Source organism: Mirounga leonina, unplaced genomic scaffold, assembly GCF_011800145.1.
Source record: "Mirounga leonina isolate KUSES-001 unplaced genomic scaffold, KU_Mleo_1.0 Mir_94, whole genome shotgun sequence".
Taxonomy (NCBI): Eukaryota; Metazoa; Chordata; class Mammalia; order Carnivora; family Phocidae; genus Mirounga; species Mirounga leonina.
The window spans coordinates 33,359,735-33,385,995 of NW_023270855.1; the positions used below are offsets into that span (position 1 = coordinate 33,359,735).

At 44.3% G+C, this 26,261-nt stretch overlaps 1 protein-coding gene and 1 pseudogene across 3 annotated transcripts in view; one reads left to right on the forward strand and one right to left on the reverse strand.

Annotated features, from left to right (window-relative positions):
• The window catches only part of ABHD6 (abhydrolase domain containing 6, acylglycerol lipase), a 51,374-nt gene that overhangs the window by 4,240 nt on the left and 20,873 nt on the right, over positions 1-26,261 (reverse strand). For 2 of the 3 annotated variants that reach the window (XM_034996720.1, XM_034996721.1), the window contains exons 4-9: positions 16,680-16,836; positions 14,442-14,555; positions 13,023-13,155; positions 9,637-9,794; positions 6,110-6,164; positions 5,793-5,893 (exon numbers count right to left, since the gene is read on the reverse strand). In XM_034996720.1, coding sequence (XP_034852611.1) covers positions 5,793-5,893; positions 6,110-6,164; positions 9,637-9,794; positions 13,023-13,155; positions 14,442-14,555; positions 16,680-16,836 — 718 coding nt within the window. Of the gene's footprint in view, positions 1-5,792; positions 5,894-6,109; positions 6,165-9,636; positions 9,795-13,022; positions 13,156-14,441; positions 14,556-16,679; positions 16,837-17,500; positions 17,931-26,261 lie in introns of those variants that run through there. The other variant, XM_034996722.1, reaches the window with a different exon arrangement.
• On the forward strand, positions 17,118-17,622 carry LOC118005418 (annotated as a pseudogene).

Sequence of the window (26,261 nt, forward strand, 5' to 3'; positions counted from 1 at the left end):
TTTTATTTTATTTTATTTTATTTTATTTTATTTTATTTTATTTTATTTTATTTATTTATTCGAGAGAGCGAGAGACAGAGAGCATGAGCAGGGGGGAGGAGGCAGAGGGAGAGGCAGAAGCAGGCTCCCCGCTGAGCAAGGAGCCCAATACGGGACTTGATCTCAGGACCCAGGGATCAGGACCTGAGCCGAAGGCAGACGCCTAACGACTGAGCCACCCAGGAGCCCCTCTTCTTGCTTTAAACTTCAGAAGAACTTTGGGGCACCTTCGGCTCAGGTCATGATCCCAGGGTCTTGGGATCGAGTCCCATGTTGGGCTCCCTGCTTAGCAAGGAGTCTGCTTCTCCCTCTCCCTCTCCCTCTGTACTCTCCCTCTCTCTCTCAAATAAAGAACATCTTTTAAAAAAAGAAGAAGAAGAACTTTGAGAGTAAGATATGACTTCTAAAGAACAACTGCAGGCAAGAAAGGAGCTTCTAGGGTATAAATCAGTCTCTCTTTGGAGGGTCTGTTACTGCTGTGTCCCCCCTCTAAAATTCATAGTTTGAAGTTCTAACCTCCAATACCTTAAAAGGTGACTTTATTTGGAAATAGGGTAGCTGCAACTGTAATTAGTTAAGATGAGGTCATACTGGTGCAGGGTGGGCCCCTCACCCAATATGACTGCCACCCTTACAAAGATTTAAACACAGAAAAAAAAATTTAAACACAGAGACACACAGGTACAGGGAGAACGCTGTGTGCGGATGAAGGCAGATGGCAGCATGACACATCTATTAGCCAAGGAACACGGATTGTCAGTAAACCGCCAGAAGCTGGGGAAGAGGCATGGTACAGATTCTCCGACAGCCCCCAGGAGGAACTAAATTGCGGACAACTCGATCTTGGACTTCTAACCTATAGAACTTTAAGATGATCAATTTCTGTTGTGTAGGCCACCCAGTTTGTGGTACTTTGCTATGACCGCCCCAGCAAACTAATACAGAGCCACCTAATCAAACCTATTAAAATTTTATTATTTAAAAAAATCTTTTTTCTAAGTGAGCTCTATACCCAACGTGGGGCTTGAACTCATGACCCCGAGATCAAGAGTTGCATGCTCTACCGAATGAGCCAGCCAGGTGCCCCCGAAACCTATTACAGTTTTATTTTTTTTTTAAAGATTTTATTTATTTATTTGAGACAGAATGAGAGAGAGAGAGAGCACATGAGAGGGGGGAGGGTCAGAGGGAGAAGCAGACTCCCTGCCGAGCAGGGAGCCCGATGCGGGACTCGATCCCGGGACTCCAGGATCGTGACCTGAGCCGAAAGCAGTCGCTTAACCAACTGAGCCACCCAGGCGCCCCCTATTACAGTTTTAAAATGCACCTGCTCTTTGACCCAGTGAGTCCACAATGAAGAATTTACTCTTCAGGAATGCTCTCACACTCCCCAAACACACGTCTATGCTGGTGTTCACTGAGGTATTGTTTAACGGCAAAAAACTGGAAATGACCTAAATGACCATCAGTAGCACACTAATGAAATACACTGTGGCAGAGCCACATAATGGACTACTACGCGGCTATTATAGAGGATAATGTAAACTTTGGGGCAAGAATCATTCACAGATGGTCAATCTAGGGGGGAATGTTTGGTAAGGAGCAGGATATTTCAAAGTGTCTCCCACAGACTGCTTATCAGTCACCAAGGGACATAATACCTCTACAAGGAAGAGTGAGACAACGCCCTGACCAGGCAATCAACATGAATCTCACCAGGGAGGGGCAGAAGGACACTGTGTGTCCCAGGATGGGCTACCTTATCACTTATGAGCTATTCTGGCGGTGGTCTATAATCTGAGTTTAATCATGAGGAAACAGCAAAGTCAAATTAGCAACATTTCATAAAATGACTGAGCTGTACTCTTCAAATATCTCAACATCATGAATGACAAAGCAGACTGGGGTCTCAGTCCACAGTAAAGGAGACTACAGGGCCGTGACATGTAATATGGGACCCCAGATTAGATCCTGCTTCAGGGAGGCAGGAACATTCTACGTAGCTCCTTACTGAAATAACCTATGAATTTTATTTTATTTTATTTTTTTAAAGTAGTCTCCATGCCCAGTGTGGAGTCCAACGTGGGGTTTAAACTCACAGCCTTGAGGTTAAGACCTGTGCTGAGATCAAGAGTCAGATGCTCAACCGACTGAGCCACCCAGGTCCCCCGCCCATGAATTTGGAATATGGGCGTCAGATTAGACAAAAACATTGCACCAGCGTTAAAATTCCTGAATATGACCACGCACTGTGGTTAAGTGAGAGAATATTCTTGCTCTCAGTAAATATACCCTGAAGTATTGGGGGTAAAAGGGCATAATGTAAGCAACCTACTTCAATGGTCAGAAAATAGATAGATGAGAATGTTTAAAAAAGCCAATGCAGCGGGGCGCCTGGGGGCTCAGATGGTTAAGCATCTGCCTTCGGCTCAGGTCATGATCCCAGGGTCCTGGGATCGAGCCCCGCATCGGGCTCCCTGCTTGGCAGGGAGCCTGCTTCTCCCTCTCCCTCTACTGTTCCCCCTGCTTGTGCTCTCGCTCTCTCTGTCAAATAAAAGAAAATCTTAAAAAAAAAAAAAAAAAGCCAATGCAACAAATGTTAAAAAATTGGTAGTAAATAAAACATGGTACATGTATACCATGGAATGACACTCAGCTATAAAAGGAACAAAGCACTGACACGAAGGAACCTCAAGAACATTATGCATGAGCGAAGAGAGCCAGATACCAAAGACTACCTATTATATGATACCATTTATGTGAAAATTCAGGAAAAGGTAAAACTGTAGAAATAGAAAACAGATCTGTGGTTGTGCGGGGCTGGGACTAACTGCAAATGGGCGGGAGGGAACTTTGGGGAGTGAAATGTTCTACAACTGGGTTGTGATGGGGCACCCAAGTAGGTGAATTTGATGGTAAGTAGATGATACCTCAATAAAGCAGTTAAAATGAATGGAGTTAGGGAAAGTGTATATAAGAGTATTCTGTACTCATTTTTCTATAGTTTTGAAATTATTTCAAAATAAAATATTAAGAATGGGAAAAGATATGTGCAAATGACATATTTGATAAAGGGTTGGTATCCAAAATATATAAGGAACTAATGCAAGTCAACATCCAAAATTGGGGCCCCTGATTGGCTCAGTTGGTTAAATGTCAGACTCTTAGCTCAGCTCACGTCTTGATCTCAGGGTTGTGAGTTCGAGGCCTGCACTGGGCTCCACATTGGGCATGGAGCCTGCTCAAAAAAAAAATCCAATTAAAAAATGGGCAGAAGACATGAACAGACATTCTCCAAAGAAGACATACAATGGCCAACAGACACATGAAAAGATGCTCAACATCACTTATCATCAGGGAAATGCAAATCAAAACCACAATGAGATATCACCTCACACCTGTCAGAATGACTAAAATAAAAAACACAAGGAATAGGATGTGGAGAAAGGGGAACACTCTTACACTGTGGGTGGGAATTCAAACTGGTACAACCACTGTGGAAAACAGTTTGGAGGTTCCTCAAGCAGTTAAAAATAGAACTACACTACGATCTAGTAATGGCACTACTGGATGTTTACCCAAAGAATACAAAAATACTAATTCCAAGGGATACATGCACCCATATGTTTATAGCAGCATTATCTACAATAGTCAAATTATGGAAACAGGCCAAGTGTCCATTGACTGATAAATGGATAAAGAAGATGTGGCAGATATATACAATATTACTCAGCCATTAAGAAGAATGAAATCTTGCCACTGGCAATGACGTGGATGGAGCTAGAGAGTATCACGCTAAGTGAAATAAGTCAGTTGGAAAAAGACAAACACCATATGATTTCACTCATGTGGAATTTAAGAAACAAAACAAATGAACAAAGGAAAAAAGACAAGCCAAAAAAACCAGACCCTAAACTATAGAGAACAAACTGATGGTTACCAGAGGGAAGGGGGGGATGGGTGAAATAGGTGATGGGGATGAAGGAGGGCACTTGTCCTGATGAGCACTGGGTGATGTATGGAAGTGTTGAATCACTGTATTGTTCACCTGAAACTCATATAACACTGTATGTTAACTTACTGGAATTAAAATTTAAAAAAAATCTTGTGGCTCCTGGGTGGCTCAGTCAGTTTAGCATCTGACTCTTGATTTCGGCTCACGTCATCATCTCAGGGTCGTGAGATCGAGCCCCGCATCAGGCTCTTGCTGGGTGTGGAGCCTGCTTAAGATTCTCTCTCTCTCTCCCTCTGCCCCTCCTCTCTCTCTAATTAAAAAAAAAAAAATTTTTTTTTAAATCTTTTAAAAAAGCAGGATTTAACCATTGGTCCTGTCATTTTTGTGTATGACTATAAAAGCTTACCCAAACGTATTAATAAAAGTCAGTAAAATTAAAAAAACATATATAAAAAATAGACTGAGTAAATCTACATGGGCTGGTATGAAATGATTTCCAAGATACAGACATCCCTACATATATGAAGTACTGTGAACAGTGTCGTTACGCACGTTTGAAAAACTTACAGATGTGACTACCTCTGCAGATACGCGTATGCTCAGAACGGCAGTAAGCAGGCAGTGGCCAACTGCCTGTCTGTGGGAATAGAGGTTCGCTGGCACTCTGCCACGCCACTTTCTGAGTACTGTCTGTAGCTACTCTGCACAACAGCGGAGCTCGGGAGTTGCGACAGAAGTGTACGACCCACAGAGTCGGAAATACTTGCTATCTGGCCCTTCACAGAAAACATGTCAATCCCTGCCTTAGGAAACGGAAGAAACGTATGCAAGACAGTGAGAGCTACCCTGGGATGGAAAATAGATCAAATTTTCGTTACAACCCTTTTTGTACTCTTTAAAGTTTTTTTTTACGATTTTGTTTATTTATTTGAGAGCGGGAGAGAGACAGAGAAAGCGAGCATGAGCAGGGGGAGGGGCTGACGGAGAGGGAGAAGCAGACTCCCTACTGAGCAGGGAGCCCGACATGGGGCTGGATCCCAGGACCTCGGGATCATGACCTGAGCTGAAGGTAGACGTTTAACGACTGAGCCACCCAGGCGCCCCTCTTTAAAGTTTTTTGTACTATGAGACTACATGGCTTTGATAAAAGTAATTTGTAAAAATGATTTAAGATTGCCTTTCGTTTTATTTATTTTATTTTTTTAAGATTTTTAAAACTTTTTTTTTTAAAGATTTTATTTATTTATTTGAGGGAGACAGAGAGAGAGAGAGCATGAGAGTGGGAAGGGTCAGAGGGAGAAGGAGACTCTCCGCTGGGCGGGGAGCCCAATGCGGACTCCATGCTGGGACTCCAGGATCATGATGTGAGCTGAGGGTAGATGCTTAACTGACTGAGCCACCCAGGCGCCCTTAAGATTTTTAGTTATTTATTTGAGAGAGAAAGAGAGAGCAAGCATGAGGGGGAGAGGCAGAGGGAGAAGCAGGCTCCCCACTGAGCAGGGAGCCCGATGTGGGGCTGGATCCCCCGACCCCGGGATCATGACCTGAGCCAAAGGCAGATGCTTAACCGACTGAACCACCCAGGCGCCCTGATTTCCTTTCATTTTAAAAGATCAACATCTTTGCTCTCAACTCAAGAGAACAATGCCCCCCATAAATATCAGCACCTGACCCAGGTGTGTTCTATCTCCTCCTGGTATCAGAAACCAGCCAGTGAGGCTCACTCGATAAATGACCTCTTGCTTTTCCTCAGAGGCCGGTGTAACTGGCAAAGGGGCCCCAGGGACGCGCTACATACCTGGTCTTGTTTCCCCCAAATGATCTGCGTTGGGACCTTGATCTTGTCCATGTTCTGATGGAGGGAGTATCTTGACTTCTCACTGACGATTTCCAAAAACACTTTTCAGAAAAGGAAAACAAAGTGAGTGCGTGCCGGGCTGTGCCTGTGGGCACCAGAACTCTACAGAGTTCAGGGATGGTCATGGACTCAGGGCTGCCACTTTGTCCTTAGGGGCCCCAGAAAATGATCAAAATCTCGGAAATGTCAAATACAAAAGCCAACCACCCATACAGCTTCACTCGTCACAAGCACCAAGCTTAACCACAGCTACTTACGCTTTCTGTAGAAGTTGTTATGAGGAATACGGACGTCAACAAGGCCTTGCAGGATCTACAGAGAAGTGAGCCACGGTTAGAAGGCAAGAGACAGGTTGTTTCCTCAGGCCCCCCGTGGCTCCGGGACAGCGAAGGAAATAAAGTCTGGCAATGTATGGCAGTGTCTAGGTTTTAGGGCCCAGGGTTTTAAATTCCCACCACGGAGTATGCATTGTAATTGGGAGTTAGGGTCATCTGACGCTTTTTCCTTTGTAATTAGGAAGGAACCCGGGTAATGCTGGGAAGCCAAAGCATGTAAAAACACCTGACATGGGCTCACAGCCACTTTATCTTGAGATATTCTCTGCTTAGCCTAAAATACAATCAAGGCTGGAAATAATATCAAGGAATTGTTTAGTAATATCCAAATGCAGAATAAGGTCTATTAAAAAAAAATCAAACTATTGGGGATGATGGGCCTCTTGAACAATAAAGAGATAAACCATTTAAAAAATTCTGGGATCGGTTCCATAGTCCTTTGTTTATTATTCAGTGTTATCCTTGCTTTCCTCGTGGAGGGCTGGTGAACGCTGCAGTCAACGTGGGCACGCCAGATCTCCTGGACCTGGGATCCTGACCCCAGAGGCTGGCTGTGGGAAGAAGGAACACAGCCCTCCTCTTCCTCCTGCCGCAGGATCCCTGAAGTAGGGTACAGCGTTCACATTAGCACCAGCACTCCTCTCCTCTACCTGGGAATGGTTTGAGCCCCTCAGATGCACTCTGAGGAGTCCTGTGCACTGACTGAAGGGGGAAAATGCAGCCAGAACTGCTCTGAACCAGCCGTCTGGAGCATGACTAGAATCTGAACATTCTGGAAGTGAAAGCCTAGACACCAATGGCAAGTTGTCTAACACACTGCACTCGGCATCAGCCATGTTGTTTGCTCTACTATGATCTTGCACCCACACATCTATCCATCTTGCATCCTCTACCTCTGCTCTACCCACCCAGCCACCCACCTTGCTTGCATCTGACTCATGTGTGCATATATCTGTGCATCCACCTACCCTGCACCTACCTATCCATCCATCCATCCATCCATCCTCCATCCCTGCTTCATGCAGACATCCATCCACCCATCCATCCCCCCACACTACATCTCTGAATCATACATGCATGTCTACTGATGTATCCCTCTACCCTATATCCGCCAATCCATCCACCTTCCATCCCGGCATTCTCCAGGCCTCCTCATCCAACCAAGTACTCAGCCATTCATCTCTCCTGCATCCCTAAATCACCTACTCATGTACATGCAACAATTCATGTGTGCATCTACTCTGCACCTACTCACACATCCATTCTCCATCTCTGCATTATCCTCCCTCCCTCTGACCCACCCAATCTATACCAAGGACCTACTTCACGCAAGCACTGTGTTAATAAAGGCTGCCAGTTAAGACAAAATCCTTGATCTTACTGAGGTTAGAGTGGAAGACGCAGACAAGTTAACAGACAAACATAACATGACATAGAGTGCTCGGGTGCTCCTTGTCTCCTAGGAGGGAAGACTTCTAGAGCTGCCACTTACTCTCTCCCCATGTTTTCATATCCCTGACGACTCAAAGCATGGAATTTCCTAAAGCACTGTTTGGCCACTCTCTTCTGGGTAGAGAGCATGGCTGGGAGGGGATCAGTGCAATTTCACAACTAAAAAGGGGATTTCAGGGATAGAATGTACCACAGAATCGGATTCTGGGTGCTTCTATACCCCTTGACTGAGTCATGTTCACACCTTCTGAATACAGCCCATACCCTCAACTTGTGGGAGGACCCACCCCACTGCGAGGCAGGGTCCAGTTCCTACACTAGAAAGAGATTAGTTGCAGTTATGAGACTTAGCCATGCGTTCTCGTCTCTTGGTTTCCACAGTGCCTCCCATTCAGACCGTGACCGGTAACATCGTCCCGGTGGACGGCTCTAACTGGACAGCTCCGGGCCAGACGTCCCTCAGCTCCGCCTGCATATGCAACCGGCTGCTCAGCAGCTGCACCCGGAGGCCTCACAGACAACCTGAACACATCCGAAATGGAGCCCTTCGCTTGTCCCCAAGACCTCTTCTCCCGCTCTCCTTCCCTCACTCAGAAACTGCTGCCTTTGTCCAACTCAAGTACCAGAAGCCCCCTGTGAGTCCTCACTGTCCCTCATCCTCCACTGCCAATTTGCCAGTAAGTCCTGCCCATCCTTCCTCCCAAAGCAGCTCGAGTCTCTAGTCTCCACTGCCACTGCCCTCGTCTACACCACTGTCATTGCCAGGCCACAGGAGCACCCCCTGGTCTCTGCTTCTGTTTGTGCCCCCCACAGTCCTCTTAGGGGAACTGCAGGCTCCTTCCCATAACCTGTAGGGTCCTACGTGATCTAGCCTAGTGGTTCTCCAAGTGGCTCCTGGGAACTCGTGAGGTCAAACGATCTCCCCCATAACGGCTAAATGTTACTTGCCTGCTTCACGTCCATGCTCTCAGAAGCATTGTGTGTCTCAGAGCCTGCTTGTGGAGGGGCAGCGTCATCATGCTGACAGCTAATGGAATGAGCGCCTGTATGTTCTTGCGTTTTACCTTTGAGTTTTACTTTCTGATATGGTAAATATCAGTAGTCAGAACCTCCACAAACAAAAGCTCTTTAGGGTTCTTAGCAATTTTTTTTTTTTAAGATTTTATTTATTTTTTTGAGAGAGAGAGAATGAGAGACAGAGAGCATAAGAGGGAGGAGGGTCAGAGGGAGAAGCAGACTCCCTGCCGAGCAGGAAGCCCGATGCGGGACTCGATCCCGGGACTCCAGGATCATGACCTGAGCCGAAGGCAGTCGCTTAACCAACTGAGCCACCCAGGCGCCCGGTTCTTAGCAATTTTTAAGTGTGTAAAGCAGTCCTGAAATTTAAAAAAAAAGAAAGAAGAAAGAAAGAAAGAAAGAAAGAAAGAAAGAAAGAAAGAAAGAAAGAAAGAAAGAAAGAAAGAAGAGAAGAGAAGAGAAGAGAAGAGAAGAGAAGAGAAGAGAAGAGAAGAGAAGAGAAAAGAAAAGAAAAGAAAAGAAAAGAAAAGAAGCAAGTCTCTCCTGCAGCCCTTGCCTCCCTCCCCCGCTCTCCCTCTACATAGATGCCAGGCCCCCCAGCCTCCTTCCAGTGTCTTGAACTTATCTATGTTTTCCCCACCTCTGCCCACATTATTTCCTCAGAGAGGCTTATCAAAGACTCCCCCAACTCCCTGCTTTCAATCACTATACCATCTTCATTTCCGCCATAGGACTTATCACCATGCGTACGTATTTACTTGTGAACTGTCTGCCTCCCGCACTGGCCTGTGTCTGCCCAGGTACCCTCTCTGTCTTCTTTTCTCACAACTGTGTCTAAACACCATGCCTGACCCGTCACAGGCCCAGGACAGACAGCCGTCGAATGACTACATAGAGGAGCACAAGAGGGAAGGGGTGCGTGAGGAGGCTGGCTGAACCTCTGGCAGGGGGCAGGCATATTGCTGCTGAGAGCACGGTACCTGCTGGGGCACCTTGAAGCGGACATAGGAGCAGAGCTGGAGCATTTCACTCATCTCCTCTGGGGTGGATGGGATCAAGGGGATCTTCTCCACGGCGGCCGAGTTCTGCAGTTCTTTGAGCCGCTGTACAAATTGATTATCAGTTGCGTACTGCAAGCCTGCGGGATTCAAACCAGAACAGCTTGGCAACGTACCTACCTTCTTACCAACTCTCATTTTATATAGGAAACTTCCAATATCAGCCCAGAGGCTAATATATTTCAGGTGTTTTTCACCAGAATTCTTTTTCATTGGTACTACCATCCTGGCTCAGTCAAAACCCCACTCTGAGAAACATAGAAAAAGACTCCTTCAGGATGGTTTAGGGACTGGTTACTCAAACTGTGGTCCATAGACCAGCAGCATTGGAAGCCCAAAGGAAATGCAGAATCTCGGTCCCTCTCCTAAGTCTCTTGACTCTGAATCTGCACTCGAACAAGCTGCCAGGGTGGCATGTGTATGAAAGAGTTTAAGAAGCATCAGTCTAGAAGACAACTTGCCTGAGCCCCTTCACATCCGTTATCATTGAGAGGAGAGCTGATAAAATACATGATGGGAAGAGAACACAGGACTGGAGTGACTGACGCCTCCTTCCCTTGGCCTGGAGCCACTTAGTAGTCTCTTTTTTGGGGTCAATACATAACCACAGGGAGAGAGAGAATAGCTGCCCTCCACACAGCCCCTCTTCCTCCAGGAGAGCATTAGGTGCTCACTGAGACCAGACGCCTTTGAGATTGACCATCATTTCCTATCTCCCTGGAGCAAGACATGAGAGAATTCGTTCACATGAGCTGATGTGCACGGGAGGGCAGAAGTAATTTTCACTTCCAACACGGAGCGAAGGTCTAGGTGTTTAACTCAGCTGATGAGCTACATTTCACAAAGAAAGGCAGTGACATCGATACTACGCTGCAGAAATCCACACTTTATAAATTTCCTATATTCAGCAGTTCCTTTAAAGCCAGCGCAAGCATCGTGTGGCTTCTGTGATGTCATGGGGCAGGTTACACGATCTATTTCCTTTTACTTTAAAAATAATCCTAGATTGGGGAGCCTGGGTGGCTCAGTCGTTAAGCGTCTGCCTTCGGCTCAGGTCACGATCCCAGGGTCCTGGGATCGAGCCCCGAGTCGGGCTCCATGCTCAGCGGGGAAGCCTGCTTCTCCCTTTCCCACTCCCCCTGCTCGTGTTCCCTCTCTCGCTGTGTCTCTCTCTGTCAAATAAATGAAATCTTTAAAAATAAATAAATACATAAAAATAATCCTAGACTAAATGTCAGGTGGTATCCTGGATTGGATCCTGGAACAGAAAAAGGACATTAGCGGAAAAACGAATGAAATCCAAATTCATCCCAGAGTTCAGTTAATAGTGCTGTTACCAGTGTTGGTTTCTTAGCTGTGACAAATTTACTGTGATAAGGTAAGCCATTAACAATGGGAGAAGCTGGGTGAAGGGTTATATGGGACTCTCTGTACTATCTCTGCAACATTTCTGTAAATTTAAAATTATTCCAAAGTAAAAAAGCTTATCTTTTCATTTCCACACACAAATAATTTTAATTTTATTTATTTTTAATCACTCAATCAATTAGTTAAGAGCATGAGTGGGGAGGAGGGGCAAGGGGAGAGGGAGAGAGAGAATCATAAGCAAGCTCCACACTCAGTGCAGAGCCAGCCACGGGGCTCGATCTCGAGACCCTGAGATCATGACCCGAGCCGAAATAAAGAGGCGGATGCTTAACTGACTGAGCCACCCAGTTGCCCGCAAATAATCTTAATTTTAAATGCCCAATTGAAACTTAGGTGTGAAACTCTTCTCTGAGCAAATGAACATACATTCAAAAAAGCCAGTTAGATTTGACCTTCTATAAACGATTAAAAATCTGATAATTTCCATAGGAGCTGTTTCTCCGATTCCCAAACTTTATTACCAAAAGACCAAATGAATTCAGACATAGTGCTTGGAAAAAGGAGAAAAGAAAACCCTTTGGGAGTTTCAATTTCAATGTTCCTAACAGACCTGAAAGCGATTTTGTGACTAAAAGATTTTAAAATGTCAGTTTAGTTATGTTTCAGTAGAAGGTGTGACTCACGGCAGGTTCTAGCAGATAAAGGAGGTCGTGGGTAAGAGTGACATATAAGAGGTAGTGGACATCAAAGGATTTCCAAAAAAGCCACAGTTTGCGTTCTAGGGTCAGACAACCTAGGATCCCTTCCTATTGTAGCTCCAGCAGTAACGTAATTTTTTCGTGCCTCAATGTTCCCACCTATAAAATGGCTGTACTATCTTGATCTGGATAGTAATTACCCATGTAAAAAGTCATTGAGATGTACACTTAAAATTTGGGCAATTTACTATGTGTAAATCATAATCTAATAAAGTATGAGAGAGAGGGAGCAGGAGAAGGAAAAAAAAATTAAGATTTTCTCACTAACACATTATAAATCCTAATTTGAAGATTTATAGAAGAAAATGAATTCTAAAAATCCAATTTCAGGGGCGCCTGGCTGGCTCAGTCAGTGAATATGTGACTCTTGATCTTGGGGTTAAGTTTGAGCCCCACAATGGATGTAGAAATTACTTAAAAAAATAAAATCTTTTTTTCCCCAATAAAATCCTTAAAAAAAAATCCGACTTCAAATTGTCATTTCTGGGGACATATTACAGTTCAAGTTGACATGTATACACATAAAAACACAGAAACTAAAGTTTGTTGATTTTTTTAAAAAAAGATCTTGTCATGTATCAAGATTTCTGAGTTTTCAGCAAAAAAGGAGAGAGGCATAATAATAGTACTTTCACCTTAGAAGGATATGGCAAGAATTAAATCCATATAAAGACCTTAGCTCGTAAGAGCTCAATAAATTTTAGATGTTAGGGGCGCCTGGGTGGCTTAGTCAGTTGAGCATCTGACTAGGTTTCAGCACGGGTCATGACCTCAGAGTCATGGGACTGGACCCTGCACTGGGCTCCGTGCTGATCGCGGAGTTTGCATGTCCCTCTCCCTAGGCTCCTCCCCCTGCTCACTCTCTCTCTCAAATAAATAAATAAAATCTTAGAAAAAATGTTGGCTGTTAATATTATCATTACATTTCGAAGTATTTATATGCTGCAACGTACTAGGACACACTTAAATTAACCACCTTGGATCCTTTGTGGAACAAGGCTGGCTCTAGATTTTCAAAGTTAGTATGGTTATGATTACGGTTATACAAGTATTGTTGGTTAGTTATCACTGAAGCATTGCATATCTCTAAAGTAGATATTGAAAAAAAGATTCTACAAGATAGCGCAGACCCTGCCATTTGCTCAAGTCACGCACAGGACTTATTTTAGCCTCGTAACTTACCAGCAGGGCACACGAGACTAAGACTGCAGATATCTGATGGGTAGTAAGCAGCATATACCCCAGCCACGTGGCCACCCATGGAGGTGCCTATGAGGTGGAAGGGTTTTTTGTTCAGCTTGAGGCATTCTACAAACTAGGGAGGGAAATGAGAAGGAGGTTTGGTTATATAGCTGTAGACAATAACAAGACTGATTACATAGCAGAAAACCTCTGACATCTACTGGATCCATTATCCAGACAAACCCTGTGGCATATAATCCTCTTTACCTGGCAAGGTGACTGAAGGGTCATTTTTAAGTATAAAACCAACAAGGATTCCCCTAACTCATGAGCCAGCAAACTTTTTTTTTTTTTACAAAGGTCCCAAGAGAAATATATTTCTTGCTTTGTGGGTCGTATGTTCTCTGCTGCTGTTGTAGCACAAAAGTGGCCAGAGCTAACATGTAAATGAACGAACATGGTTATATTCCAAGAAAACCTCGCTGACAGAAAGCCAACGATGGCTTGCTGATTCTTACCCTACATTTAAAGCCCTTCCCATCCATCCATTCATTTCATATAATGATTCACCTGTCTATTCAACCATCTAACCGTTCATCCAACCATTCCACCAACCATCCACCAATCTAAAAAAAATATTTATAGGGTATCGATTATGTACAAGGAACTATGGTCAGCTCCTGAGGATACAGCAAGGACCCCAAAAGACAAGGTTCCTGACCTTATCAGAATACACACTTTAAAGGTAAGGGTTAGGCTGGAGTGTCAGAAACCTTCCCTAAGAATATTCATATGGTGAATATTCATATATTCATATGGTGAAATGATTTCTAAGGTGCAGATTTTACAAATAATACTGAACTCAGTAACTTCTGTCTTAAATAAACAACCTCATCTGGGGAAAATTCATAATGTCAGTTTGTAACTTAGAGATTACTAAATTCTGAAGTGATTCATGAGCCCCATGACCTTGAAAGCCCTGCCAGAGAGAGGCTGAAGCTAGATGCTAAGAAAGAACAAAATGCAAAGAGCACCCTCCCCATCCTCCACAACTAGGCAGAGGGGCCATCATTATGTTGTGTCATGTAGGTGGTAAGCAAAAAAAATAGACTCTAGGGAAATGGTCTTGAGAATTCTAAACTCCTTTTTTAAAGAGCTAAAAAAAAATGTATCATATTTCTTGAGAAATAACTAAATAAAGTAGGCTTAAAGGAGAACCGTCTGCAATAGGTCCTGGTCTTCCACAGCTGACCAATGATACCACTGGGATGCCATTTTTGTTTGCAAATATTTACAGACAGAATGAACTGGATGCTGGTTACAAGTCAGCATGGGACTCTCTTTCGTGCTCCCCAGACTTGGGCACGCAAGGTGGGTAACACACAGTCTGAGCAATTTTTGGCGGAGCCTCCTGCTTACCTGGTGTATCCTCTTCACTTGCCCATCTATGGACAGATCATCCAGGGAGGATCGGGTGGTGCCCTCATGCCCTGGCATGTCCACGCAGACCAAGTGCAGGTTCTTTGGAAGGAACTAGGGACACACAGGTGCAGAGAGTCAGGATGTGGTGTGCAGGACATGTCTGCCCACTCTTCTAGGGAGGTCACCCCCACTTACCAAGTGACCTGGACAGCCATCCCTGAGGATGTCTGGGCCTGGGCCACCCAGTGTCTTATCCTAGTTATATCTGATGTGAGTAAGCACTGCTAGTAGCCTCCTAGGGAGCAGAGACCCTCAAAGACCAACACAGAGATGGGAGGGGACTCAGGAGATGTGTGGAAAGGGGGGGGAAGAGGGGAACAAAGGTTAGGGTAGCAGGCCTGAGTCTCGCTCTTTCTCGATACCAGTTGGTAGGTACTATCTCCTTTCCTTTCACCCCCTCCACACCTACTCCAGTCATGCAGCCACTGACTTGGGGAGACTTGGAGCTAGGAAAGAAGACTCTGTTCTCCCAAAACCCTGGGCGGCTCCAGAGCCAACAGGAGCAAAGCTCAGAACCATGTCTGATCACTCTGATTCTGGTTTCAACCCACCCCCCCATTTTTTTTTTTTTGCATTAAGGTCTAATTCCTGGGGTGATTATTATCCAAAAACACCTTCCATTTATATTTGTGCCACTTTTAACCAGAAGCTGAGAAACATCAGTTATCAATACACAAAATACCAGTTATACCAAAAATATCTGAGGTGGGTCAGGAAGTGAGAGGTTCGTTAAGGCATGAGGATGACTGTCCTTATAGTGGAATTTGGGAATGAGAACAGAAGTGACTATAGGATGTGTGAGCCTTTTCCCCCTGGTGTAGATCCTATTTGGAATCATCCAGGTATGGTTCTGCTTGAGGTGGGAGTCTGGAGCACGTCCCTCCCAAGACCTCTCCCAGGCCCAACCTGTAGCAGCTGGTCACTCTTACCAAGTAGAGCAAGTTGCCACACCCAAGGAAACCAGGACAGAAAGTGAGTGATTTGGAAAACTATCTCAGAAAGCTGTCGTCAGATCAAGACAGTTTCTCTAAATGGCTCAGGAAAATTAAAAAACAAAAACAAAAGCAAAAAAACAGAAGTAGAAGGAGGAAGGGAGAAGGAGAAGAAGACAAAAGGGGGGCTGAGGGGAAAGAAGAGGAGACACCCAGGGCGCCTGGGTGGCTCAGTCGTTAAGCGTCTGCCTTCGGCTCAGGTCATGGTCCCAGGGTCCTGGGATTGAGTCCCACATCGGGTTCCCTGCTCCGCGGGAAGCCTGCTTCTCCCTCTCCCACTCCCCCTGCTTGTGTTCCTGCTCTCACTATGTCTCTCTCTGTCAAATAAATAAATAAAATCTTAAAAAAAAAAAAAAAGAAGAAGAGGAGACACCTGGAGTATAAAAGAATAAATGATTTTGTTCAACCTGATCTTGACAGTCATGACAAGTTCTGAGAGGAAGCGGAGTGTCAGAAACCTTCCCTAAGAATATTCATATGGTGAATATTCATATATTCATATGGTGAAATGATTTCTAAGGTGCAGATTTTACAAATAATACTGAACTCAGTAACTTCTGTCTGACAAAAGGATTTGAGAAACACAGCTGACTCTCAAACAACATGGGTTTGAACCGTGCAGGTCCACTGAGACATGGATTTTTCCGATACGATGCAGTACATGTATTTTCTCTTCCTTACGATTTTCTTAATAACATTTTCTTTTCTCTAGCTTATTTTAAGAATACAATCTATAATACATATGACATACAAAATATGTGTTAACTGACCATTTATGTTATTGGTAAGGCTTCCAGTTAACAGATTATTCGTAGTCAAAGTTGGGGAGAGCAAAAAAGTTATACGTGAGTTTTTGACTGCATCATGGGTGGGCTCCCTTAATTCCCAAGCTGTTCAAGGGTTAACTGTATACTGAATTAGTTTTTTTGTGTGTGGGGTTTTTTTTAAAATAGGTTCCATGCCCAACACGGGGCTTGAACTCACAACCCCTGAGATCTAGAGTTGCATGCTCTACCGACTAAGCCAGCCAGGTGCCCCTCTACTGAATTAGTTTTAAGATGATTTGAACCACAGTTCTGGGTTCCCTTGGCTTTCCAACATTGCTGATGACATCACATGCAAGTGGACACCCTTTTCTTTACTGAGTGCCACCCTGCAGAGAGAGAAGAACCTAGAACCGCACCTTGACCACGCTGAGCCACATATCCTTGTGTGCAGAGAACCCATGGAGCATGAGGATGGACGGTTTGTGCCCAGGCCTGCCCCGGAAGGAATAACAGAACTGATACTCTTCGTGGTAAACGTAGCGGACCTGCATACCCAACGTTCTCCGCCAGTACCTGGGAGGAAAAATAGAGGCGAGACAAAATCAGCAAGCTCCAGAGAAGTGGCTTTGGGAGGGGCATGTGCCCTGTTCACAGTCCTACTTCATGGGAAGACAAACCCTTCTGCCAGCTCCCCTCCTCCTCCTCCCCAGAAGTCTCTGGAGTCCCCCTGAGCTTCACCCTCAGGGCGCACTAAGTGAAACCGTTCCAGGAAGCACCTTAAATAAATATTCTGGTATGTACTTTTCTAATACTTCTAACTAGGAGGAGAAAAGAAGAGTAGTTTCTGAAGGAGCATGACACGTCATAGCCTTTTGTTAATCTATATATTTGTATCTCTATTTTTAGCAGTTTGAATGGTGGTGTGATGAAGGAGTAGGTGGTGGGATCTCTCCAGCTGTCTGACTGGCCTTTCTCTGCCTCGCTTGCTTGAGCTGCAGCTGAATTCAAAGTGGCTGGCGGTAAGGATGGGAAGAACTCCAGAAAGGCCAAGATGAAGGCAGTTTCCCCTTGCAGAGAGCCGGCTTGCATTTCCTGGCGGGCCATATTCACGGACACCTGAAATCTAGGACGAAGAGCCACGAATGCTATTCGTGTAGCGCCATCCCAAAGTAAGTACCTCACTGCAGAGGGACTCTGACAGGCAGGAAATGCATCCCAAGACTTAAGGTAAAGCAACCTGCTCTCTGTGGAGAGGAAGAACCAGCCTCTCTCATCAAGGCTACGATTGCTGGCGGTGGTGTCACTCCACACATCCACAAGTCTCTGACTGGGGAGAAAGGACAACACACGACTGTCTAAAGGGTGCCTGGATTCCTGACGATCTCAGGACGAAACCCTCGGAGACAGCTGTCCAGCGTTGGTGAGTCCAGGGGACTCTTATCTCTGTGAAAAACACAATTTGGTCCTTCTGTAATTCTATTTGAGCAAGTGGGAAGTTTAATTCGCTTTCCAGCCAACCAAATTTCTGCTTTTGAGTCTTAACATTTTTTAAGAGCGACTGTGGCTTTAAAGAAGCTATTGATTTTGAACTAGTGGATTTTGATTGAGTGGACTGGATTTTGATTGTGATGTAGAAGTCATAGTAACAAACATTTGTTTTTATACAGACATTATTTCCACTCTGGTGGATAAGCTCAATAAGGGCCATATGCCACCTCCCAAACACATATGCATATATACGTATTTAAAAATATATATTAATTAGGGCGCCTGGGTGGCTCAGTCGTTAAGCGTCTGCCTTCGGCTCAGGTCATGATCCCGGGTCCTGGGATCGAGCCCCACATCGGGCTCCCTGCTCTGCGGAGAGCCTGCTTCTCCTCTTCCACTCCCCCTGCTTGTGTTCCTGCTCTCTCTGCGTCTCTCTCTGTCAAATAAATAAGTAAAATCTTTAAATATATATATATATATTAATTATACATATATTCATATATGCTGGTTTCTTTCCCCTAGAGATTTTGAGAGTGAGAACTTGACTTTTTTTTAAGACTTTATTTATTGATCTGAAAGAGAGAGGGAGATAGTGAGAGAGAGCACGAGTCGGGGGTGGGGAGGGGCAGAGGGAGAGGGAGAAGCAGGCTCCCCACTGAGCAGGGCTTCTCAGGACCCTAGGATCATGACCTGAGCCAAAGGCAGATGCTTAACCGACTGAGCCACCAGGCACCTGAGAACTTGACTCTTAGGAACTATCTGCATCAGTCCTCTGGCTTTATTCCTCACAACATACGGCAGCTGGTTGAAAGTTCAGCTTCTGTCGGTTACGTAAGACTTGGCAGTGCTGGAGTTTGGCCCGGATTCGATTTCAATATGGAATTACCATCAAACAAATTGAACTCTCTGCATGAAGAATCTCTCTAAGACGAAAGATAATTAATTCAGGGGTGCCTGGGTAGCTCAGTCGTTAAAGCATCTGCCTTCGTCTTGGGTCATGATCTCAGGGTCCTGGGATCGAGCCCCGCATCGGGCTCCCTGCTCCGCGGTAAGCCTGCTTCTCCCTCTCCCACTCCCCCTGCTTGTGTTCCCTTTCTCACTGTCTCTCTCTCTGTCAAATAAATAAATAAAATCTTAAAAAAAAAAACAAAACTGAATACCATTCCATTGTATATAGGTGCCACATTTTGTTTACCATTCATCTTTTTTTTTAAAGATTTTATTTATTTATTTGACACAGAGAGAGCAGGAGAGGACAAGCAGGGGGAGCAGCAGAGGGAGAGGGAGAAGCAGGGCCCTGGGTTCATGACCTGAGCTGAAGGCAGTTGCTTAACCAACACAGCCACCCAGGTGACCTTTCATTCATCTATTAATGAATATTTGGGAAGTTTCACCTTTTTCGCTATTGTAAGTAATGCTGCTACGAACATCAGTATATAAATGCCGGTTTGAGTTCCTGCTTTCAAGTCTTTGGGGTATGTATGCAGAAGTAGGGTCGTTGGATCCTAAGGTAATTCTAAGCGTAACTTTTGTTTTGAGGAACCACTAAATTTGTCCACAGCAGTTATACTATTTCACGTTTCTACCAGCGATACACAAGGGTTTCTCTATGTCCTCACCAACACTTGGTATTTTCTGTTTTTTTTTTTTTTTTAAATAGGAACCCTAAAAAAATACATAATAATAGCCACCCTAATTTGTGTAGTATCTCACTGTGGTTTTGATTTGCATTTCCCTAATGACTAGGCTGTTGAGTACAGCTTTCTTTTTATTGAGATATAATTGACATACCATAAAAGTCACCCTTTTAAATACAATTGAGGATTTTTTTTTTTTTAAGTATATTCACAAAGTAGTGCAACCATCCACTATCTATCTGGAACATTTTCATCAAAAAGAAACAAGACTGAACTGTATACTTTAAAACGGGTAAAATGGTAAATTTTATGTTAGATATATTTTACCGCAATTAAAAAAAAAAGGGGGGGGGGCGCCTGGGTGGCTCAGTTGTTAAGCGTCTGCCTTCGGCTCAGGTCACGATCCCAGGGTCTTGGGATCAAGCCCCCATCGGGCTCCCTGCTCGGTGGAGAGCCTGCTTCTCCCTCTCCCTCTGCTGTTCCCCCTGCTTGTGTTCTCTGTCAAATAAATAAATAAAATCTTAAAAAAAAAAAAAAAAGAAATCCACACTGATTAGCACTCACTCTCCATCACCCTCTCCCTATAGATCCTGGCAACCACTAATTTCCTTCACGTCTCTTTGTGTTTACTTTATGGATTTGCTTATTCTGGATATCTCATATAAATGGGGTCACATTTGGTATGTGGCTTTTTGTGTCTGGCTTATTTCACTTAGCATAATGCTTTTCAAGTTAGTCTATGTTATAGGATGTATTAGTACTCCCTTCTTTTTTAAGGCTAAATCGTATTCCATCATATGGATACGCACACTTGTTTATCCAGTCATCAGTTCATGGACATTTGGGTTGTTTTTCCTTTTTAGCTCTTAGGAATAATGCCACACATTCATGTACAACTTTTTCTGTGGACATATGTTTTCAGTTCTCTTGGTGTTCTCAACTCACCTAGGAGTGAAATTGCTGGATCATATGGTAGCTTTTTTTAAAAAAGGGCATGAATTTTAAGTGTACAGCCTGATGAATTTGTACAAAACGAATGAATCCGGCATCTGCCACCCAGATTAGGATCTAGAAAATGACCAGCATCCCAGTTGCCTATCTTGTGTCTTTCCCCATCACTACCCCCCAAAGGTAACCCCGGCCTCCCTTTACGTCTCCAGGACAGTTCTGCTGTTTCAGAACTTTATCATACGATAAGTATTTGTGTGTATCTGACTTCCTTCACTCAATATTATGTTTGTGTTGTACAATATAGCACAAGTTCTTTCCTTTCCATTGAATACCATACGAATAGTGGCACAACTATACCTTTATTTATCTATTATGGTATTAATAGACACTGGTGTTTCCAGTTCAGAGGTACAATAAACGAAGCTGCTATGGAACATTCTTTTTTTTTTTTTTTTATATAGCTTTTTTTTTTAAGATTTTATTTATTTATTTGACAGAGAGAGACACAGCGAGAGAGGGAACACAAGCAGGGGGAGTGGGAGAGGGAGAAGCAGGCTTCCCGCGGAGCAGGGAGCCCGATGCGGGGCTCGATCCCAGGACCCTGGGATCATGACCTGAGCCGAAGGCAGACGCTTAACGACTGAGCCACCCAGGCGGCCCCATCATTAATTTTTGATATAATGTTCAATAATTCATTAGTTGATAAAGAACTCTTGAATATCTTTTTTTTTTTAAAGATTTTTTATTTATTTATTTGACAGAGATAGAGAGCACAAGTAGGCAGAGAGGCAGCAGAGGGAGAGGGAGAAGCAGACTCTCCACTGAGCAGGGAGCCTGACGCGGGGCTCGATCCCAGGACCCTGGGATCATGACCTGAGTCAAAGGCAGACGCTTAACCAACTGAGCCACCCAGGCGCCCCTGAATATCTCTTCTGTAAGTATAGTTGAAAAGATGTTCAAATTGTAATTATTTTTTTTAATTTATTTTATTTTTTTAAAAGATTTTTTATTTATTTATTTGAGAGAGAGAGAATGAGAGAGAGTACATGAGAGGCGGGAGGGTCAGAGGCAGAAGCAGACTCCCCGCTGAGTAGGGAGCCCGATGCGGGACTCGATCCAGGGACTCCAGGATCATGACCTGAGCCGAAGGCAGTCGCCCAACCAACTGAGCCACCCAGGCGCCCCAAATTGTAATATTTTATTATGATGATTATTATTTAAGTAAACTTTACCCCCAGTGTGGGGCTTGAACTCATGAGATTGAGTTTAAGAGTTGCACGCTTCACTGACTCAGCCAGCCGGGCACCCCCAAATTGTAATTTTTTTTCAAATATTTATTTATTTGAGAGAGAGAAAAAGCACGCAAGCATGAGGGGGAGAGGGAGAAGTAGGCTCCCCGTGAGCAGGAAGCCCCATGTGGGGCTCGATCCCAGGACTCTGGGATCATGACCTGAGCAGAAGGCAGACGCTTGACGACTGAGCCACCCAGGCGCCCCGGAACATTCTTTTATACGTCTTTTGATCTCTCTCTTTCCATATATATGTGTGTGTGTGTATATACGTATATATGTATATACACACACAGACATACTTCTATTGTGTGAAATGAGGGGGTCATATTGACAAAAAGTTTTCCAAACCAATTTACACTTTCATCAACAATATGCCGGAGTCTAGTTGCTCCACATCCATACTGGGTTGAATAGTATTTCCCCCAAATTCATGTCTATCTGGAACCTGGGGATATGACCTTATTTGGAAACAGTGTCCAAAAAACAAAACAAAACAGCGTCTTTCCAGATATAATCGAGTTGAGTTGAGGTCATACTGGATTAGGGTTGTCCCCAAATCCAATATGGCTGGTGCCGTTATAATAAAGGGGAAATGTGGACCCAGAAACACACCAAAGGAACACCATTGTGTGACATATAGCGGCAGACAGTGAAGTGACACATCTACATATGAAGGACATACCTACAACTCAAAGAATGCCCAGGATAGTTCACAGTCACCGGAAGCTAGGGAAGAGCCACTGAACAGATTGTCCCTCAGAGCCGCCAGAAGGAACCGACCTTGCCAAAACCTTGATTTGGTATTTCCAACCTCCAGAACTATGAGAGAATAAATATCTGTTGTTTTAAGTCACCCACATTGTGGTCATTTATCACAGCAGCTCTAGGATATGAATACAACATCCTTGCCCATACTTGGAATTGTTGGCCTGTTTCACGTAAGCCATCCTGGTGGGTGGGAAATAGCCTCTCATTGTGGTTTTCATTTATTAAATGTCCTGTATGGGCAATGAAGTTGAGCGCCATTACATATGTTTACTGGCCATTTGGATAACCTCTGTTGTGAGGATTTTCTATGTTTTCTTACAAAAGCTTTATTGTTTCATTTAGATCTATAATCCACCTGGATTTGATTTTTGTGCATGGTACAAGGTTGTAGATGAGGCTGTATTCTTTTTTATGGCTGCGTTACAAATTACCAAGCTTAGCAGCTTCAAACAACACTCATTTATTAACTCAAGGTTCTGTAGGTCAGGAGTGAGCTTAGCCGAGTTCTCTTCTGAAGGTATCACAAAGCTGAAATCAAGGCACCCGCCGGCTCTGATCTGGAAGCTCCGGGAACGAATCCACTTCTAAGCTTTTTAGGTTATTAGCAGAATTCAAGTCCTTAAGGTCTAGGACTGAGATCCCTGCTGTCTTGCTGGTTGTCAGGCCAGGGGCCATCTGCTCCTAGAGCCCACTAGCATTCCCTCTCATGGGGTCCTCTCTGACTTCAAACTAGCCATAGCACGGAGTCTTTCTCGTCCTTCAAACCCCTCCACTTTTAAGAGCTAATATGACTAGATCAGGCCTCCTGGGATAATCCTGTCTTTAGGTCAACTGTATATAATATAACGACTGTGGGAGTGATTTGTTGTCATATTCACAGGTTATCGGGATTAGAGAGAGAGATCTTTGTGGGGGTGTTTTAGTAATTCTGACTACCAAACAGGTCATGGTGAACTTTTTCCCACATGGATATCTAGCTGACACAGCTCCCTTCCCCCGCTGCAAAGCAGTGCTACCGTTGTCATAATTCAAGGGACTGTATCTATGTACATCCGTTCCTGGGCTCTCCTGTCCCATTGGTTTGCCCTTCCTTATGCCAATTTTATACTGCCTTGATTTACTGTTGCTTTATAATTAGGTTTGACAGCTGGTCATGTAAATCGTCTCGCATTGTTCCTCTTCAAGACTGTCAGGCTTTTCTTTATAAATTTAAAAAGCAGTTTATTAGATTCCATTAAAAAAAACTGGCTGGGGGGGGGGCGCCTGGGTGGCTCAGTGGGTTAAGCATCTGCCTTTGGCTCAGTTCATGATCCCAGGGTCCTGGGATCAAGCCCCGCATGGGGCTCCCTGCTCAACGGGGAGCCTGCTTCTCTCTTTCCCTCTGCCAATCCCCCCTACTTGTGCAAGTTCTCTCTCTCTCTCTGTCTCTCAAATAAATGAATAAAATCTTTAAAAAAAAAAAACCTGCTGGGATTTTAAATGAGTGTACATTGAACTATATATCATTTTAGAGAAATCTAACATCGCAGTGATAAGAAAGTCTTCCAACTCACAATATTGTCTGTAACTCCACTACTTTAGGTCTTTCAAAATTTCTCTAATACTTCATAGTTTTCTGTCCAGAGGACTTCCATACTGTTCTTTAGATTTATTCTTAGGTATTCTGTATTTGTTGATACAGCAGTAAATAGTATCATTAAATTTTTTTTCGTTTTCTATTTTTTGTCGCTGTCATATAAGACTATAAGTGCTTTTGTTTACTTATCTTGTATTTAGCAATCTTGCCTAAGTCACTTATTAATTCCAAAAAATTATCTATAGATTCCTTTGGCTTTCTATGAACACAATCATCTGCAAACAACGCTAGTTTTCTTTTTCAATTCTTGTCCATCTTTTTCTCTTATATTTATGATTTCTTACCTTTAGGTCACAACTGAGTTTCTTCAGGGAAAATAAAAATCTTTTTAAAATCCCAGTCTCTTTCATCCTGTGAGCTGCCTTTGATGTCACCCACAGCGGCCCCAGCACCTCCAACTGTGGTTCTCTGTTGACTCACAGCAAAGCGTTTGGTGCCTCCTACAGGGGCAACCATGGTCCACATTGCTGCGGAGAGAGGCTGGCCATGCTCCAGGGACACTGAGCCTTGGTCTACTGGGGACACCTGTTCTTCTTCCCTCAGAACAGGCTCAGAAGATCCCAGAGAGATGTCCAGGAGAGAGCCTGCTGTGATGATTACAGCACACCCTTCTGGGCATGCGGTGAGCAGCTTGGGGTGTTCGCGATGCCCAGCCCAGCTAGCTCTACTGTCTATTGCTGTTCACATAGCAACCCTGAAAATTAACCTGCCCCACCTAGCTCTGCAGAGTGAACCCAATGGTGATCATTACGGGTAGTTGAGCAAATAAAGGTGTTTGGAGGAGTAGCTGTGGTTAAGGGACGTAAGTGACTCATCCCAGAACCCTCACTGGGTAAATGTAACTTGCAGTGAGGGACATGAAGGAAACAGGCTGTGCCTTTCGAAGGGGGCGGGGGGAGGAGGAAATCACAGGATTTCTGACAGCCCTCCGCAATGGCATCATGGGTTCTAGTACCATAATCACAACCCCTCATGCCTCAATTTGACCTGGCATGAACCAAAAGGTTTTCTAGGATTTACATTCTCTCCAACCAGCTGGGTTTCTTCTTGGCTTGTGTGCCTGAGTTCATGAAATCAAGAACACTGTGTTTGTCCTCTGGCTACAGCTCTGAGCAGAGTGACAGGCATGGCCAGGCTTTAAGATCACATGCATCTATACTGTCATTTATGTTTTTAAGATTTTATTTATTTATTTATAAAGAATAAGAGGGAGACTGAGCGAGAGTGCACAGAGGAAGAGTAAGAGGGAGAAGCAGACTCCCCGTTGAGGAGGGAGCCTGACGTGGGGCTGGATCCCAGGATCTTGAGATCATGACCTGAGCCGAAGGCAGATGCTTAATCCACTGAGCCACCCAGGCATCCCTATACTGTCATTTAAATAAGGGACTGAATGCTCTGCTCTGTGGGACCTCACAGGATTTTAGTGGTATTATTTGTTAATAAAAGTGAATTATTTGCTATGTGGCATTATTCACAATAGGCAAAAAGTGGAAACAATACAAATGTCCTTTTAAATACATAGTATGGGGGCGCCTGGGTGGCTCAGTCGTTGAGCGTCTGCCTTCGGCTCAGGTCATGATCCCAGGGTCCTGGGATCGAGCCCCGCATTGGGCTCCCTGCTCAGGGGGAAGCCTGCTTCTCCCTCTCCCACTCCCCTTGCTTGTGTCCCCTCTCTCGCTGTCTCTCTTTCTCTGTCAAATAAATAAATAAAATCTTTAAAAAATAAATACATAGTATGTTGTATGACCACACAATGGACTAGAATTCAGCCATAATAATGAAATACTGACATGCTACAGCAGATGCACCTTGAAAACATGCTAAGTCAAAGAAATCACACATTAAATGCCAAAAATTGTATGATCTCATTTATATGAAATGGCCAAAATAGGCAAATCCAAAGAGACAGAAGATGTAGTTAAAGCTGCCAGGGGATGAAGGGACAGAGAAAGTGCGAGTGACTGCAAACAGGTGCGGGGGCTCCTTTTGGGAAGATGGAAATGTTTTGGAATTAGTGGTAATGGTTGCACAACACTGTGTGTGTGTGTGTGTGTGTGTGTACACACGTTTTTTGTTTTTGTTTTTGTTTTAAAGATTTTATTTATTTATTTGACAGAGAGAGACACAGCGAGAGAGGGAACACAAGCAGGGGGAGTGGGAGAGGGAAAAGCAGGCTCTCCGCAGAGCAGGGAGCCCGGTGTGGGGCTCGATCCCAGGACCCCGGGA